Source organism: Salmo trutta, chromosome 27 (genome assembly GCF_901001165.1).
Source record: "Salmo trutta chromosome 27, fSalTru1.1, whole genome shotgun sequence".
Lineage (NCBI taxonomy): Eukaryota > Metazoa > Chordata > Actinopteri > Salmoniformes > Salmonidae > Salmo > Salmo trutta.
Genome location: NC_042983.1, coordinates 16,540,074 through 16,556,298, shown reverse-complemented (window position 1 = coordinate 16,556,298; position 16,225 = coordinate 16,540,074). Strand labels below are relative to the sequence as shown.

At 43.6% G+C, this 16,225-nt stretch overlaps 1 protein-coding gene across 4 annotated transcripts in view; it reads right to left on the bottom strand.

Annotated features, from left to right (window-relative positions):
• Nucleotides 1-456: 456 nt before the first annotated feature.
• LOC115164445 (AP-1 complex subunit beta-1) overlaps nt 457-16,225 on the bottom strand; it is a 53,722-nt gene continuing 37,953 nt past the window's right edge. For all 4 annotated transcript variants that reach the window (XM_029716923.1, XM_029716921.1, XM_029716922.1 and 1 more), the window contains 4 exons: nt 12,272-12,356; nt 11,667-11,753; nt 8,918-9,072; nt 457-2,398 (listed from right to left, as the gene is read on the bottom strand). In XM_029716923.1, coding sequence (XP_029572783.1) covers nt 2,324-2,398; nt 8,918-9,072; nt 11,667-11,753; nt 12,272-12,356 — 402 coding nt within the window. In that variant the 3' untranslated portion in view covers nt 457-2,323. The remainder of the gene's footprint in view (nt 2,399-8,917; nt 9,073-11,666; nt 11,754-12,271; nt 12,357-16,225) is intronic.

Genomic DNA, 16,225 nt, shown 5'->3' with positions numbered 1-16,225 from the left:
ACTCATGGCCGCATGGATGAGAGTAGAAGGAGCATCGGATTAGTATGCAAAGCTGTTCTTTTGAAGGGTGACCAACGATGCTGTAAAAATAGAGAGAGCTTACTCAACCAAGTGTGGACAGTCCTGTACCTTTCGAAGGTCATGGTAAAATGCCTAGAATGCACATGAACCCAGTTATGCTGGAATCATGTACATAAAATACAATTTATAAACAACTTCTGTTTGTCTTCCCTTTTAAGACTTAAATCTGTCCTGTACTGCCAGTCCAAGCACTGTCTGCATAGGTGGCAAAATGTGGAGAGTTGCTCATCATAGTGTAAAAGTAACCACTGTTGTGATCAGCTTAGTCCTTACTCTTACAATATAATACATCCTACATAACGGTTATTTAACAATGTGGTATACCACTCTTGATGGATGACTCAAGTGAATTCAGAAAAGATCGCAATTGAAGCATTTGTGAATATATCTGATTTTTAATAGTTCTGTTTCAAATGATGTACAGTCAATCAAAAAAAACATTGATTTCTCAACTATTTTACAGCTTATCTCTCTCACACACACACGTCAGCTTTTTGACACACACACACACACACACACACACACACACACACACACACACACACACACACACACACACACAGAGAGACAGACAGACAGACACAGAGACACAGACAGACACAGACAGACACAGAGACAGACAGACACAGATGTAAATCCACTAATCTCCATGCAGTAAAATAGTGAGTTCCCTCTTTGGAGCTTGTCCAGAGGGTTCTGATTCAATTACTCAAAAGTTTAAATATCCAATTATTTCCCCAAAGAGATACTAGGTAAAAACAAGAAATGGTGAAGTTGAGTTGTTCTGATTTTCTTCATACAAAAGACTTCATGATGTGTGCTACCTATACAGTTAGTTTCCTATACAGGTAAAGTACAGAACATACAGGTGGTTTGAAGCCACTTTATGACAGGTGGCAGAGGTACATGACCAGCTAAGAAGGGAGAAGGCAACAAAGTGGCAGAGCCCATAGAACACTGATTGACAGAGCACAAAGCAGGAACATCCCCAAACCTCCGTGGCCCTCGCTAGCCTGCCCAGAGTTAAACATCTAATTACACTACAAACAAAGCCAGGAATAGATCATGGAATGAGGAGAGACAGGTATTGTATATAGTAGTGATGATTATACATTGCTCCAACCCTCGGAAATAACAAATAGCACACAGGCACCCCAACACACAAATACATGCACACACACACGATAGTGAGAGAGCGAGAAACAGCAGAGGTTCTGTACAAGCGATAGCAGAGGTTCAGTACAACAACAAAAAAAGCCAACCCCAGTGGGCACACCAACGGCATGAGCCAACAACAAACTAAACACACGTGGACCATTTAGTGTCTTTTACTAGCTGGGACATGAAATTCCCTTTAAAACTAAAAGGAGGAACGTGCCTGAGAGAGCATGTGTGTGGAGACATTGAGAGGAAGTTGTGAGGTGACAGAAAAGCAACCCAGCAGGTGTTTCACAGCGCCAAGATGTGGAAAAACAGTCTGTACTGTCACATTTTAATGTGAAGCACTGAGGTATGCTGACAGTGGAGATTGAACTGCTAATTACACACACACTAAATATAGGTACTAATTTGCAGAGATGCGAGGCGAGATAATCATGAGAGGCATCGGGGGGAGATACGGAGAAACAGTCACAACGAGCAAGAATCGCATCACAGCCTCTAACAGCACGGTCTGAACACATCTCCCAGGTGTCCCTCAGACTAGAGGCTCATTGGAGGAGGGTGGACTGGATCAGAGCAGCAGGGGTTGAACTGGGGTTAAGCCATCATATAAGGGGAGATCTGACTGGGTGGTGATGTCTCATTGAAAATACTAGACTGGGTGGGTTATGGGAAACACCCACCCATATACAACTACAGGTGAAGGTGAAGTCAAAGGCCAGTCCCAACTATTGACCTGAGTGAAACAAATGGGTCTATAGAAAGCTTTGGGATCATGTGGGCCAGAGACCTCAGCAGTTTTAAAAATGGACATAGTTTGAATCAGATAAGGACTTGTAGAGTGGAGGAGGATAAATGCTTGGGTGACAGAGAGAACAAACAGAAACCAGGGTCCCCAGGGAGGGCACACAGCCAGCAGGGTTGGAGATTCTACAAAGAAAAGGGCCTTTCAGAAGCCTGTAGGTCAGGAGGAGGAGGAGGAGAGGGTCGGGGCGGGGGGGTTGGGGGTCCAGGAGCTCCCTCCAGTCAGGGCCAGTCCCCATGCCTCAGGATTCCCCCCTACTTCAGCCCTGTCAGGGGTTCAGTTCTTCAGCACTGCCTCGTAGCACTGGAACACACACTGGGAAACCTCTGGGGCTCTGCACTTCAGAGAGATCTGAGGAGAGAAGAGACAGTTACCACATGGTCTGGCTGGACAAGGACATGCCAGTGTTTCTGTTAGCCAGGGGTTGAGAGGACCTCTAGTCAATACGACTAGTTCAGATATTCATCCAAAGCAAACACTTTGACATGCCAGAGAACAAACAGGTAGAAACGATCCATTTTCTTTTAGAAAGACAGAAAAGCTAGGCACACAGTCAACAATATACATTTTGTATCTAATAACAAAACCAACAAAAACAGCTAATCCTCATCATCATCATCCTCCTGGTGGAGCAACTGCTGCCCTCGTCTTGCTCAGGAGTCAAGTGCTTTGAGAGACGAACTATAGTCGAGTGAAATAAAACAGAATCACACTTTTCCCTGGTGATTACGCGACCGAACATCCTTTTAACAGCGAGAGCCGTTTCAGGGATGATGAAAGCTGTATAGACAGGATAAAGGCTAACGCGCCTGGCCACTCTTTCATACCTTCAAGAAAAGCTCCTTTTGATATGCTAGTCTAGTCAGCTAGTCCCTTGCAACTGTAATGGCTGGAGTTTAAGCACTGTCTGTTTAACAAGCGCTGTAATTATTTCAGCAGCTTCACCTACTCATGTGTGAAGAGGAGAAAAAAGGGTGAATAACTTACTCCCCCGATTTTAGCAGAGGCATTTCATTTTATTTGCAGGGGAGAATTCATTAGCATTATAAATGCTGCCTTTTATTACATCTTATCAGCTTGGAGCGGAAAAAGAGAAGAAAAATAAATAACTGTCCCTCATTCCCTCTCAACCCCCCCTACCCCTCTTTTCTCTCACCCCTTCGGCTTGTGATGTTTAGTGAGTCTGTTGCTGCAGGATCTAATACGGCTGTGGGAGGCGGTTTCCTTTTCATCAGAGCTCACACAGGAAAACTAATATTCCCAGCGCAGTGTTTTGAAAGGGAGCACATGCTGGCAGTACTGTAGTCATGTGTTTGATGCAGTACTACTGCAGCTGTGTGTTTGAGGTGCCAGGGATTGTGTGGTGATCTAGAGAGTTCCGGTTGGCTCGTGCTTACCAGTTCTATTAACAGTCATCATTAAAACTGTCCAGAGGCATTTGAAGTCCCATCAGACAGGGGCTCGGACCTGGTCCTTCTCTGACCAATATGACAGGTGATCACACTGATGCACCATAGGCAATGGCAGTTCCCCCAGCACTGTGTTGGTACATTCCACAGCTCTGCTCTAGACCCCCCCTCCGGGACTGGCTCTGCACTAATGCATAGCGCTGCTGGTGTGATTAGTCAGAATCTCTCTAAACAAGGCTATGCTGGCAGGTGTTTGGATCAGCATATTAAGACAGTTTGTAGAAAAGCTCTGATCAGCAAGGTTACATGGTGGGCATTTTGCTTAAGGCTTTATATATGCTACTGAGTCAATATGAGAATCAGTGTTGGAGAATAGGGATTGGTAGAAACATGACAGGTGGGTAGTGGATGGGGAACAGTTGGAGGTGTGCAGGAGACGTAGGAAAACGTAAAGATGCTCAGATTGCTGCACCATATAAGGGGACCAGAGAGAGGAGGGAGAAGAAAGGAGCGATGAAAGATGGCACGGTCATGATGGTGGCTGTGCCAGAGCAGCATTCAGCATTCTCCCACACCACTGCAATTGGTCATGCCATTGCCATGGGGACAGGAGGCGAGGGTCTTCCGCTCCACTTCAAAAGGTAGAGCTGGGTACCTGGGTATCAGGGGACAACTGGGACCAATTAGTTAGGGTGCTGGAGGAACCTTGGGCTGAGCAACATTAGGTTAGAGTAGACCAAGTTAGTATAGAGTTAGGGTCATCATCACCATAATGATCCCTGGCATAGCTCTTAGCTTTACTGCCTTTCTAAAGGAAGGTGTGGAATCTTCCCACAGGCTGAGTCAAATCCAAAAAGTGTTATTTTCACAGGCTAAAAATAGCCGCTCAACACAAGGGTGCGTCAGGTTGATATTCACACGTCGCACGGAGAGTGCATCAGATCCATGCAGCAGCACATGGAGGAGAGACAGCATGCATGCTGCATACAGGCAGATGTAGCATCTTTGGTGTTGGATACAGAGCTTCTGATGGTGACCATCTGTAGGGAGGAAGAGAGTCTTATGGGCCCCAGGCCAGCGGACCGACAGACCAGAGGAAAGACACAGACAGACAGACGGAAGGAAGAAGGCAACTGACAGAAAGAGGGTGAATCCAGATAGTTCAGGCTGAGTGTGACACGAAATCAACTAAACCAATCACCATCAGAGACAGAAAAACCAAAGCAGACTAAATCAAAAACGCACAACAAAAATGATAACAGATCAAGACAAACAGTCAGGGATTGATCAAACACCTCACTTGAGTCATTTCATGTCTGACTGTAAAGCCTTGTATCTCCTGAATGAAAATAAAATACCAAAATAGCCAAATCCAGAGGCTTAAACCACTGACGGATGAGTCAAGCCGAATCCCCAATAATGAATGGTGGAGGATTTCAATTTAAAAGGCTACATTTGAAACAGAGACACTAAGACAGATTGAATGACATAAATGGAGTCATCTGGACTGGGGGAAACAAAAAGGACAGTAAATGCTTTCTCCTCATGAATAAAAACATGAGACTGAGGGGTCACATCAAGGTCACTGTTATGGACTAGTCAGGCACAATAATCTGGGCTACAGCTATTAAAACCAGTGAGCAGACAACGGTATACTGACACACACAAGCATCACCGCAGAAACATACACACAGAAAGAGACTCCTCAGGAGAAATAGACCTAGCATAGAGACGTAATGAAGAACAGAGATGGTAATGATGATGAATCACCAACCAGAAACACACTCATACGTGCCCCTGTCACTCTGCTGTCAATCATCATCTCCTCATCACACTTCAGCCTTCTCATTAGTTCATGTCTTAACCCCCTTAACTCAAGTTCAACTCACATGTTCCCGCATCTTGCATTCCACTCTACCTTTTTCCCATTCATTGAAGTTATTCTTATTCACTCCCAGTGTTCAGGAGTAGTGAACTACATATATGCCCCATGGGAGACCAGTATGGAAAAGTAGGAAAATGTATGCTCTGGATAGAAGCCTCTGCTAAATTACTCAAATGTAAATACGTCCATTTTGCAGCAGCTTGGTAGTAGTTGAACTAAATTCTAATCTAGGTTGTGTTTTCAGTAGTTCATTACTTTTCTGCCATGTAGCGGTGTAGCTAACTACTAGAACTACACACTACTTTATTTGCACAGACAAAAAGAAAATGGTGATGTATGAAAGAATTCCTTTCTTGTTTGGCATCAGACCTGCCTGATTCTCACTTGAAACATAACAGAATGTGTCATTTACACACAAACTAACATCTGACTCCTGAGTGATCTGTTCTTGCAATTTGTAGTCTGACATTTCAGATTAAGATATGATAAATTATCATGTACACTACCGTTCAAATGTTTGGGGTCACTTAGAATTTCCTTTGAAAGAAAAGCACATTTTTGTCCATTAAAATAACATCAAATTGATCAGAAATATAGGGTAGACATTGTTAATGTTGTAAATGACCAACCGTAGCTGGAAACGGCTACAAAGATGATTTTTAATGGAATATCTACATAGGCGTACAGAGGCCCATTATCAGCAACCATCACTCCTGTGTTCCAATGGCACGTTGTGTTAGCTAATCCAGGTTTATCATTATCAATGGCTAATTGATCATTAGAAAAACCCTTTATCAATTATGTTAGCACAGCTGAAAACTGTTGTCCTGGTTAAAGAAGCAATAAAACTGGCCTTTAGACTAGTTAAGTATCTGGAGCATCAGCTTTTGTGGGTTCGATTACAGACTCAAAATGGCCAGAAACAAAGACCTTCCTTCTGAAACCCATCAGTCTATTCTTATTCTGGGAAATGAAGGCTATTCCATGAGAGAAATTGCCAAGAAACTGGAGATATCGTACTACGCTGTGAACTACTCCCTTCACAGAACAGCGCAAACTGTCTCTAACCAGAATAGAAAGAGTGGGAGGCCCAGGTGCACAACTGAGCAAGAGGACAAGTACATTAGTGTCTAGTTTGAGAAACAGACGCCTCACAAGTCCTCAACTGGCAGCTTCATTAAATAGTACCCGCAAAACACCAGTCTCAACGTCAATAGTGAAGAGGCGACTCGGGGATGCTGGCCTTCTAGGAAGAGTTGCAAAGAAAAAGCCATAACCCAGACTGGCCAATAAAAATTAAATATTAAGATGGGCAAAATAACACATTCTAAGCAATGTTGTGCAGCTATTTTTATTGACTTAGGCAAAGCTTTTGATACGGTAGACCATTTCATTCTTGTGGGCCGGCTAAGAAGTATTGGTGTCTCTGAGGGGTCTTTGGCCTGGTTTGCTAACTACCTCTCTCAAAGAGTGCAGTGTATAAAGTCAGAAAATCTGCTGTCTCAGCCACTGCCTGTCACCAAGGGAGTACCCTAAAGATCAATCCTAGGCCCCACACTCTTCTCAATTTACATCAACAACATAGCTCAGGCTGTAGGAAGCTCTCTCATCCATTTATATGCAGATGATAGTCTTATACTCAGCTGCCCCCTCCCCGGAGTTTGTGTTAAATGCTCTACAACAAAACTTTCTTAGTGTCCAACAAGCTTTCTCTACCCTTAACCTTGTTCTGAACACCTCCAAAACAAAGGTCATGTGGTTTGGTAAGAAGAATGCACCTCTCCCAAACAGTGTGATTACTACCTATCAGGGTTTAGAGCTTGAGGTAGTCACCTCATACAAGTACTTGGGAGTATGGCTAGATGGTACACTGCCCTTCTCTCAGCACATATCAAAGCTGCAGGCTAAAGTTAAATCTAGACTTGGTTTCCTCTATCGTAGTAGCGCTTCTTTCACTGTATACCCGTCGCAAGACCCACTGGTTGATGCTTATTTATAAAACCCTCTTAGGCCTCACTCCCCCCTATCTGAGATATCTACTGCAGCCCTCATCCTCCACATACAACACCCGTTCTGCCAGACACATTCTGTTAAAGGTCCCGAAAGCACACAGAGATGGGATGGCGTATCGCTGCAGAATGCTGTGGTAACCATTCTGGTTAAGTGTGCCTTGAATTCTAAATAAATCACAGACAGTGTCACCAGCAAAGCACCCCGCACCATAACACCTCCTCCTCCATGCTTTACGGTGGGAAATACATATGTGGAGATTGTCCGTTCACCTACACCATGTCTCACAAAGACACGGCGGTTGGAACCAAAAATCTCCAATTTGGACTCCAGACCAAAGGACAAATTTCCACCGGTCTAATGTCCATTGCGTGTGTTTCTTGGCCCAAGCAATTCTCTTCTTCTTATTGGGTGTCCTTTAGTAGTGGTTTCTTTGCAGCAACTCGACCATGAAGGCCTAATTCCCACAGTCTCCTCTGAACAGTTGATGTTGAGATATGTCTGTTGCTTGAACTCTGAAGCAATTATTTAGGCTGCAATTTCTGAGGCTGGTAACTCTACTGAACTTGTCCTCTGCAGCAGAGGTAACTCTGGCTCTTCCATTCCTGTGGCGGTCCTCATGAGAGCCAGTTTCATCATAGCGCTTGATGGTTTTCCGGATTGACTGACCTTCATGTCTTAAAGTAATGATGGACTGTCATTTCTCTTTGCTTATTTGAGCTGTTCGTGCCATAATGTGGACTTGGTCTACCACCAAATAGGGCTATCTTCTGTATACCCACCCCTACAACCTTGTCACAACACAACTGATTGGCTCAAACGCATTAAGGAAAGAAATTCCACAAATTAACAAGACACACCTGTTAATTGAAATGCATTCCAGGTGACTACAAAGCTGGTTGAGAGAATGTCAAGAGTGTGCAAAGTTGTGATCAAGACAAAGGGTGGCTATTGGAAGAATCTCAAATATGAAATATATTTTGATTTGTTTAACACTTTTTTGGTTACACAATGATTCCATGCATGTTATTTCATAGTTTTGATGTCTTCACTATTATTCTACAATGTAGAAAACAGTAAAAAATAAAGAAAAACCCTTGAATGAGTAGGTGCTCTAAAACCTTTGACCGGTAGTGTATGTTTTCATGGAAAACAAGGAGATTTCTAAGCAACCACAAACTTTTGAATGGTGGTGTAGTTAACCTCAATCAATCAAATTTATTTATAAAGCCCTTCTTACATCAGCTGATATCTCAAAGTGCTGTACAGAAACCCTGCCTAAAACCCCAAACAGCAAGCAATGTAGGTATAGAAGCACGGTGGCTAGGAAAAACTCTAGAAAGGCCAGAACCTAGGAAGAAACCTAGAGAGGAACCAGGCTATGAGGGGTGGCCAGTCCTCTTCTGGCTGTGCCGTTACTTTGAGAAAGTAGTTAAGTAAACTATACTATTCTTAAGGGTAGCTTTAGTAGCTTGGTAAACTATAACACTGCCCACTCCTCTCTTTCGTAGATTTCTCTTTCCATTAGTAATGTTGTTATCCGTCCCTCCTTGTCCCTGAACTCACCGTGTAGTTGGGGTTTCCAGCCTGCACCTTCAGCTCAGCCAGCACCCAGATGCCGTTGGACAGTTTGATGGACATGTAAAGCATATCCTGGCCCTCCACCGTGCGCTTGGCTATGGTGAAGATGTTACTGCCCTGCAGCTTGTTGCTGGCTGCATCTGTTTAGGGGGACAAGAGAATAGCCCTTAAATCACAATGGTCACTTCTTCTCAAACTTGAAATACCCCGTTAACATTTTAAAACTCCCAGGCAAACAACGGTTCATCTCCATCTGCAGATGATGTGGAAACAGTGTTCTACAAGTGATGATAATTAGCCTCGGAGTGTTCGGTAGGCTTGTGTTACAAGCTGTCAACTGTACCTGAGGGGATCAGACCAGTGCAATATGATGGCACCATGTAGAGAGCTGAACCTGGACCTTCAGCCATACTACTGTTCAGCTTTAATGGGAAGGGGCTTGGGGACTGCATTGCAATCAGGACCATAATGAAAACCAGGCTGCGGTCATTAATCATCGGCTCTGGGAAGGCAGGTAGTAGACTAAAGTCTGGGTCCTTTCTCAGTTCATACTCTAGAAACTGTCCTAGCTCTATTTCTCTCAGAATTCACTCTGTCTTTCTGAAACACAATTCTCTTTTCATGGGCTGTGACTTTACTCGTCTGCAGAGAGCACTGACGAAACACTGCCATAGCCTAAGCCCTTGAATTCAAAATGGTAACTATATTTTCAGTAACGGTGACTGTTTCAAACTACCTGCATGGCAAAGATATACTCCTTAATTAACTTGCCCACGGTGCGTGTCTGTTTCACTGTCACGCTACGGTAACGGCTCAATCATACATTCTCACCTTAGAATTTCCTTTTTATCTAGTCGGGGTAATATACTATGAGCCGTCATTAGTTATTTAGCTTAGACATAGCGGTTTTCATGGTTGTGTAAAACCAGATTATCACATGTAAATAAGGCCAGCAGGCCATAAATTAACTAAATATATCCATTAGATACAGTGCTGTCAGAAAGTATTCACATCCCTAGACCTTTACACATTTTGTGGTTACAGCCTCAATTTAAAGTGTATTAAAATTGAGATGTGTCAGTGGCCAACACACACACACACACACACACACACACACACGATGTCAAAGTGGAATTATGTTTAGAACTTCTTACAAATTCATTAAAAATGAAAAGCGAAAATGTCTTGAGTCATTAAATATCCAACCCCTTTGTTATGGAAAGCCTAAATAAATTCAGGAGTAAAACTGTGCTAAACAAGTCACATAATAAGCTGCATGGACTCACTCTGTGTACAATAATGGTGTTTAACATATTTTTGAATGACTACCTCATCTCTGCACCCCACACATACAGATAATTGTAAGGTCCCTCAGTCGAGCAGTGAATTTCAAACACAGATTCAACCACAAGGACCAGGGAGATTTTCCAATGCCTCGCAATGAAGGGCACCTATTGGTAGATGGGTAAAAAATAAATCTGCATACATTGAATATCCCTTTGAGCATGGTGAAGTTATTAATTACACTTTGGATGGTGTATCAATACACCCAGTCACTACGAAAATACAGGTGTTATTCAACACAGTTGCCGGAGAGGAAGGAAAGCACTCAGGGATTTCACCATGAGGCAATGGTGACTTTAAAACAGTTATGGAGTTTAATGGCTGTGATAGGAGAAAACTGAAGCTAGATCAACAACATTGTCATTTAGGTTAGTATTGTGGAGTAACTATAGTGAAAAGTAGGAAGCCTGTATAGAATAAGAAAATATTCCAAAACATGCATCCTGTTTGCAATAAGGCACTAAAGTAAAACTGCAAGAAATGTGGCAAATAAATTAACTTCATGTCCTGAACACAAAGCATTTGGGGAAAATCCAACACATCACATCAGAGTACCACTTAATATTTTCAAGTATGGTGGTGGCTGCATCATGTTATGGGTATGCTGGTCATCAGCAAGTACTAGGGAGTTTTTATTTTAGGATAAAAGAAACGGAATCGAGCTAAGCACAGGCAACATCCTAGAGGAAAACCTGGTTGAGTCTGCTTTCCAACAGACACGAAGACAAATACACCTTTTAGCAAAACAAGAACCTAAAATACAAAACCAAATACACTGGAGTTGCTTATCTAGACAACGTTGAAATGTTCCTGAGTGGCCTAGTTAGTGTAGACTTAAATTGGTTTGAAAATCTATGGCAAGACTTGAAAATGGCTGTCAAGAAATTATCAGCAACCAACATGACATTTCTTGAATGTATTATTATTATTTTTTTTTTAAATGGGCAAATATTGTACAATCCAGGTGTGCACAGCTCTTAAGAGACTTACAGCTGTAATCATTGTCAAAGATGATTCGAACATGTATTGACTCAGGGGTGTGAATACTTATGTACATTTGCTATTTTTGTAGTTCATTTTCAATACATTTGGAAAAATATCTAAAACATGTCTTCACTTTGTCATTATGGGGTATTGTGAATAGATGGGGGAGAAAGTTTTGAAGTCAGGCTGTAACGTAACACAATGTGGAATAAGTCAAGGGGTATGAATACTTTCTGAAGGCACTGTAGATAGAAACAAGCACTGTCAGAGCTCCAGTCTGTTTCCACAGCGCAACATTTTAGGTTACATGCCAAGCTGTCTCAACAGAAAGCAGGTGGTGCACATTCTCCTCCTTTCTCCTCTCCTTTTATCCCTCCAATCCCTTCTTTGTCTCGGTCTGTCTCACCTGAGTTGAGATGACAGTCTTGGATCTGGAACTGAGACTCGTTGTCGTTAGGAATGTCTTTCCATGTGGCCAGGAACACCTGTCGCTCTGGGGAGATACAAAGAAGAGTTAAGATGGTGGGAAGGAATGAGAAACAGAGGAAAAAAGAAAGAAAGGAGGGAGGGAGAGCGCAGAATGAGAGGGAGACAGGATGAGAACAGAAATAAGAAACAAATGAACGGTAAACAGTTTGTTGTTGTGCTGAACAATGCCGGTCCTGCTGTGCTTTTAGGATCCGGAGCATTAGCTCCCAGCCTCCAGCAGCGTTCCTACTGCTCGCCCCATCTGGAGCCTCCACAGGGGGACAAACACCACCACATTCCCCCAGACTGAATCAACCAGAGTAGGAACACAACAGGGGAAATTGGATCCAATGTCACAGATGTGTGATCTGAGAGCAAATGCATGACTAGATAGTTCCATGTGCAGAAAACACACACACACACAAAAAAGGCTTTCCTGAGATTGACGTAATAGTCACGGGCTGGCGTCGGCCTGGTTTGAAGCTATGGAAAAGGAGACCGCAAAACCATGATTCACTGAGTAGTCTATTCAGGTACACTCACCCATCTTTCCATCTTCCACAAACAGCATGCTGATGGGGTATTGGCAGCTGAAGTAGAAGACATCAATGTTGTTCTTCACAGCCACCTGTTAGAGTGATTACATAGAGGGGAGGGGGGGATGGAGAGATGAAGGGGCAATCAATGACTCATTGTTTTCAAGTAGTCTGAAAGGATAGACACTGCAGGGCATGTGTGGGGTTATTGAACAAGAGATGTTATTGTCCTGTGGATATGACACACACGATAGCATACGCTGCACTCCATATTCTACTACACAAGGAGATGCTCTCTCCCTCCCTTTCTCGATCTGTCAGGCCTGTTTAAGGCAACATCTCTTATTCCTCCCTCAGTTCCATCCCTTCTGTTTTCTCTGGTAACTAGAGAATAAAGATACCATGCTACAAATGATTTTATTTGTCCTTAGACCAGATGATGCCTAAAAAGGCAATTTGACTACATCGTCATTGAAACCTAACATAGAATGCATCCCAAATGGCACCCTATTCTCTTTATAGTGCAATACCATTGACCAGGGCCCATAGGGGCACTATATAGGGGATAGGGTGCCATTTGGGACGCAGACACAGTATACTCTAAGAACTTTGTGGAGCGGTCACCGTACCGATCGGACTGCTCTATAGAAGAGTGATGAGGACAATGAGGTTGAGTTAAGCCTGTGGGGTGGAGGGGATGACAAGAGAAATTCTCTGAATAATTTATGAGGGAATATTGGTGCTCTGTTGACGCAGCGCCTGCCTGCCTGCCAGGCTGTCTGTACTGCAGTGGGGGTACACTGTATACCTGGGCCTCCCTACGTCTCTCTCTAACCTTCACACAACTTCTGGATCATAAAAGTACATTGCCTAATAGAAACACATCACTGCTGCTTAACTATTTGTGTTTGTAGCCTACAGTACCATCATACAGGTCTTGGGCCTTTATGGAACAAATAGTTAAGCAGTGATGAGTACAGCATTTCCATCAGGTAAAGTGAGAAAGTGACTGTTGGCTAAATAACAGTCAGCAGTGGTGTAAAGTACTTTAAAGTACTACTTAAGTAGTTTTTGGGGGTATCTGTACTTTACGATTGATATTTTACTTTACATTTCCCCTGACCCCCAAAGTACTCGTTACCTTTTGAATGCTTAGCAGGACAGGAAAATGGTCCAATTCACACGCTTATCAAGAGAACATCGCTGGTCATCCCTACTGCCTCTGATCTGGCCAACTCACTAAACACGAATGCTTCGTCTGTAAATTATGAGTGAGTGCCCTAGCTATCTGCAAATAAAATAAAAACAAGACAATTGTGCCGTTTGGTTTGCTAAATATAAGGAATTTAAAATTATATATTATTTTACTTGAGTATAATTAAATTTTTATTTCACCTTATTTAACCAGGTAGGCCAGTTGAGAACAAGTTCTCATTTACCACGGCAACCTGGCCAAGATAAAGCAAAGCAGTGCGACAAAAACAAGAGTTAAACAAACGTACAGTCAATAACACAATAGAAAAAAAATCTATGTACAGTGTGTGCAAATGTAGAAGAGTAGGAAAGTAGGCAAAATATAGGCCAGAGGCGAAATAATTACAATTTAGCATTAACACTGGAGTGATAGATGTGCAGATGATGATGTGCAAGTAGAGATACTGGGGTGCAAAAGAGCAAGAGGGTAAGCAATAATATGGGGATGAAGTAGTTGGTGTGCTATTTACAGATTGACTATACCTGTACACAGCCATCGGTAAGCTGCTCTGACAACTGATGCTTAAAGTTAGAGGGAGATAGAAGACTCCAGCTTCAGTGATTTTTGCAATTCGTTCCAGTCATCAGCAGCAGAAAACTGGAAGGAAAGGCGGTCAAAGGAAGTGTTGGCTTTGGGGATGACCAGTGAAATATACCTGCTGGAGCGCGTGCTATGGGTGGGTGTTGCTATGGTGACCAGTGAACTGAGACGAATATGTAGTGAGGGCCAGCCAACGAGAGCATACAGGTCGCAGTGGTGGGTAGTATATGGGGCTTTGGTGACAAAACGGATGGCACTGTGATAGACAACATCCAGTTTGCTGAGTAGAATGTTGGAGGCTATTTTGTAAATGACATCGCCGAAGTCAAGGATCGGTAGGATAGTCAGTTTTACGAGAGTATGTTTGGCAGCATGATTGAAGGAGGTGGTGTCGTCTGCGTAGAGGTGGATCAGAGGGTCACCAACAGCAAGAGCGACATCATTGATATATACAGAGAAAAGAGTCAGCCCAAGAATTGAACCCTGTGGCAGCCCCATAGAGACTGCCAGAGGCCCGGACAACAGGCCCTCCAATTTGACACATTGAACTCTATCAGAGAAGTAGTTGGTGAACCAGGCGAGGCAATCATTTGAGATGCCAAGGTTATGGAGTCTGCCGATAAGAATGCAGTGATTGACAGAGTCAAAAGCCTTGGCCAGGTCGATGAAGACGGCTGCACAGTACTGTCTTTTATCAATGGCGGTTATGATATCGTTTAGGACCTTGAGCGTGGCTGAGGTGCACCCATGGCCAGCTTGGAAACCAGATTGTATAGTGGAGAAGGTACGGTAGGATTCAAAATGGTCGGTGATCTGTTAACTTGGCTTTCGAAGATTTTAGAAAAGGCAGGGCAGGATGGATATAGATCTATAACAGTTAGGATCTAGAGTGTCACCCCCTTTGAAGAGGGGGATGACCGCGGCAGCGTTCCAATCTTTGGGGATTTCAGACGATACGAGAGAGAGGTTGGATAGGCTAGTAATAGAGGTTGCAACAATTTCGGCAGATCATTTTAGAAAGAGAGGGTCCAGATTGTCTAGCCCGGCTGATTTGTAGGGATCCAGATTTTGCAGCTCTTTCAGAATGTCAGCTGTCTGGATTTGGGTGAAGGAGAGGTGGGGGGGGCTTAGGTAAGTTGCTGCAGGGGGTGCTGAGATGTTGGCCGGGGTATGGGGTAGCCAGGTGGTAAGCATGGCCAGCCGTAGAAAAATGCTTATTGAAATGATCGATTATCGTAGAATTATCGGTGGCGAGTGTTTCCTATCCTCAGTGCAGTGGGCAGCTGGGAGGAGGTGCTCTTATTCTCCATGGACTTTACAGTGTCCCAAAACGTTTTGTAATTAGTGCTACAGGAAGCACATTTCTGTTTGAAAAAGCTAGCCTTAGCGTTCCTAACTGACTGAGTATATTGGTTCCTGACTTCCCTGAAAAGTTGCATATTGCGGGGCTATTCGATGCTAATGCAGAACGCCATTGGATGTTTTTGTGCTGGTCAAGGGCAGTCAAGTCTGGGGTGAACCAAGGGCTATATCTGTTCTTTGAACGGGGCATGCTTATTTAAGAGGAAAGCACTTTAGAAGAGCAACCAGGTATCCTCTACTGATGGGATGAGGTCAATATCCTTCCAGGATACCCGGGCCTGGTCGATTAGAAAGGCCTGCTCGCTGAAATGTTTTAGGGAGTGTTTGACAGTGATGGGGTAGTCGTTTGATCGCGGACCCATTACACACGCAGGCAATGAGGCAGTGATCGCTGAGATCCTGGTTGAAGACAGCAGAGGTATTTAGAGGGCAAGTTGGTCAGGTTGATATCTAAGAGGGTGCCCATGGTTACAGATTTAGGGTTGTATCTGGTATGTTCCCTTGATAATTTGTGTGATATTGAGGGCATCTAGCTTAGATTGTAGGACGGCTGGGGTGGTAAGCATGTCCCAGTTAGGTCACCTAACAGTACGAACTCTGAAGATAGATGGGGGGCAATCATTTCACATATGGTGTCCAGGGCACAGCTGGGGGCTGAAGGGGGTCTATAACAAGCGGCAACGGTGAGAGACTTGTTTCTGGAAAGGTGGATTTTTAAAAGTAGAAGCTAGAATTGTTTGGGCACAGACCTGGATAGTATGACAGAACTCTGCAGGCTAACTCCGCCCCCTTTGGCAGTTCTTT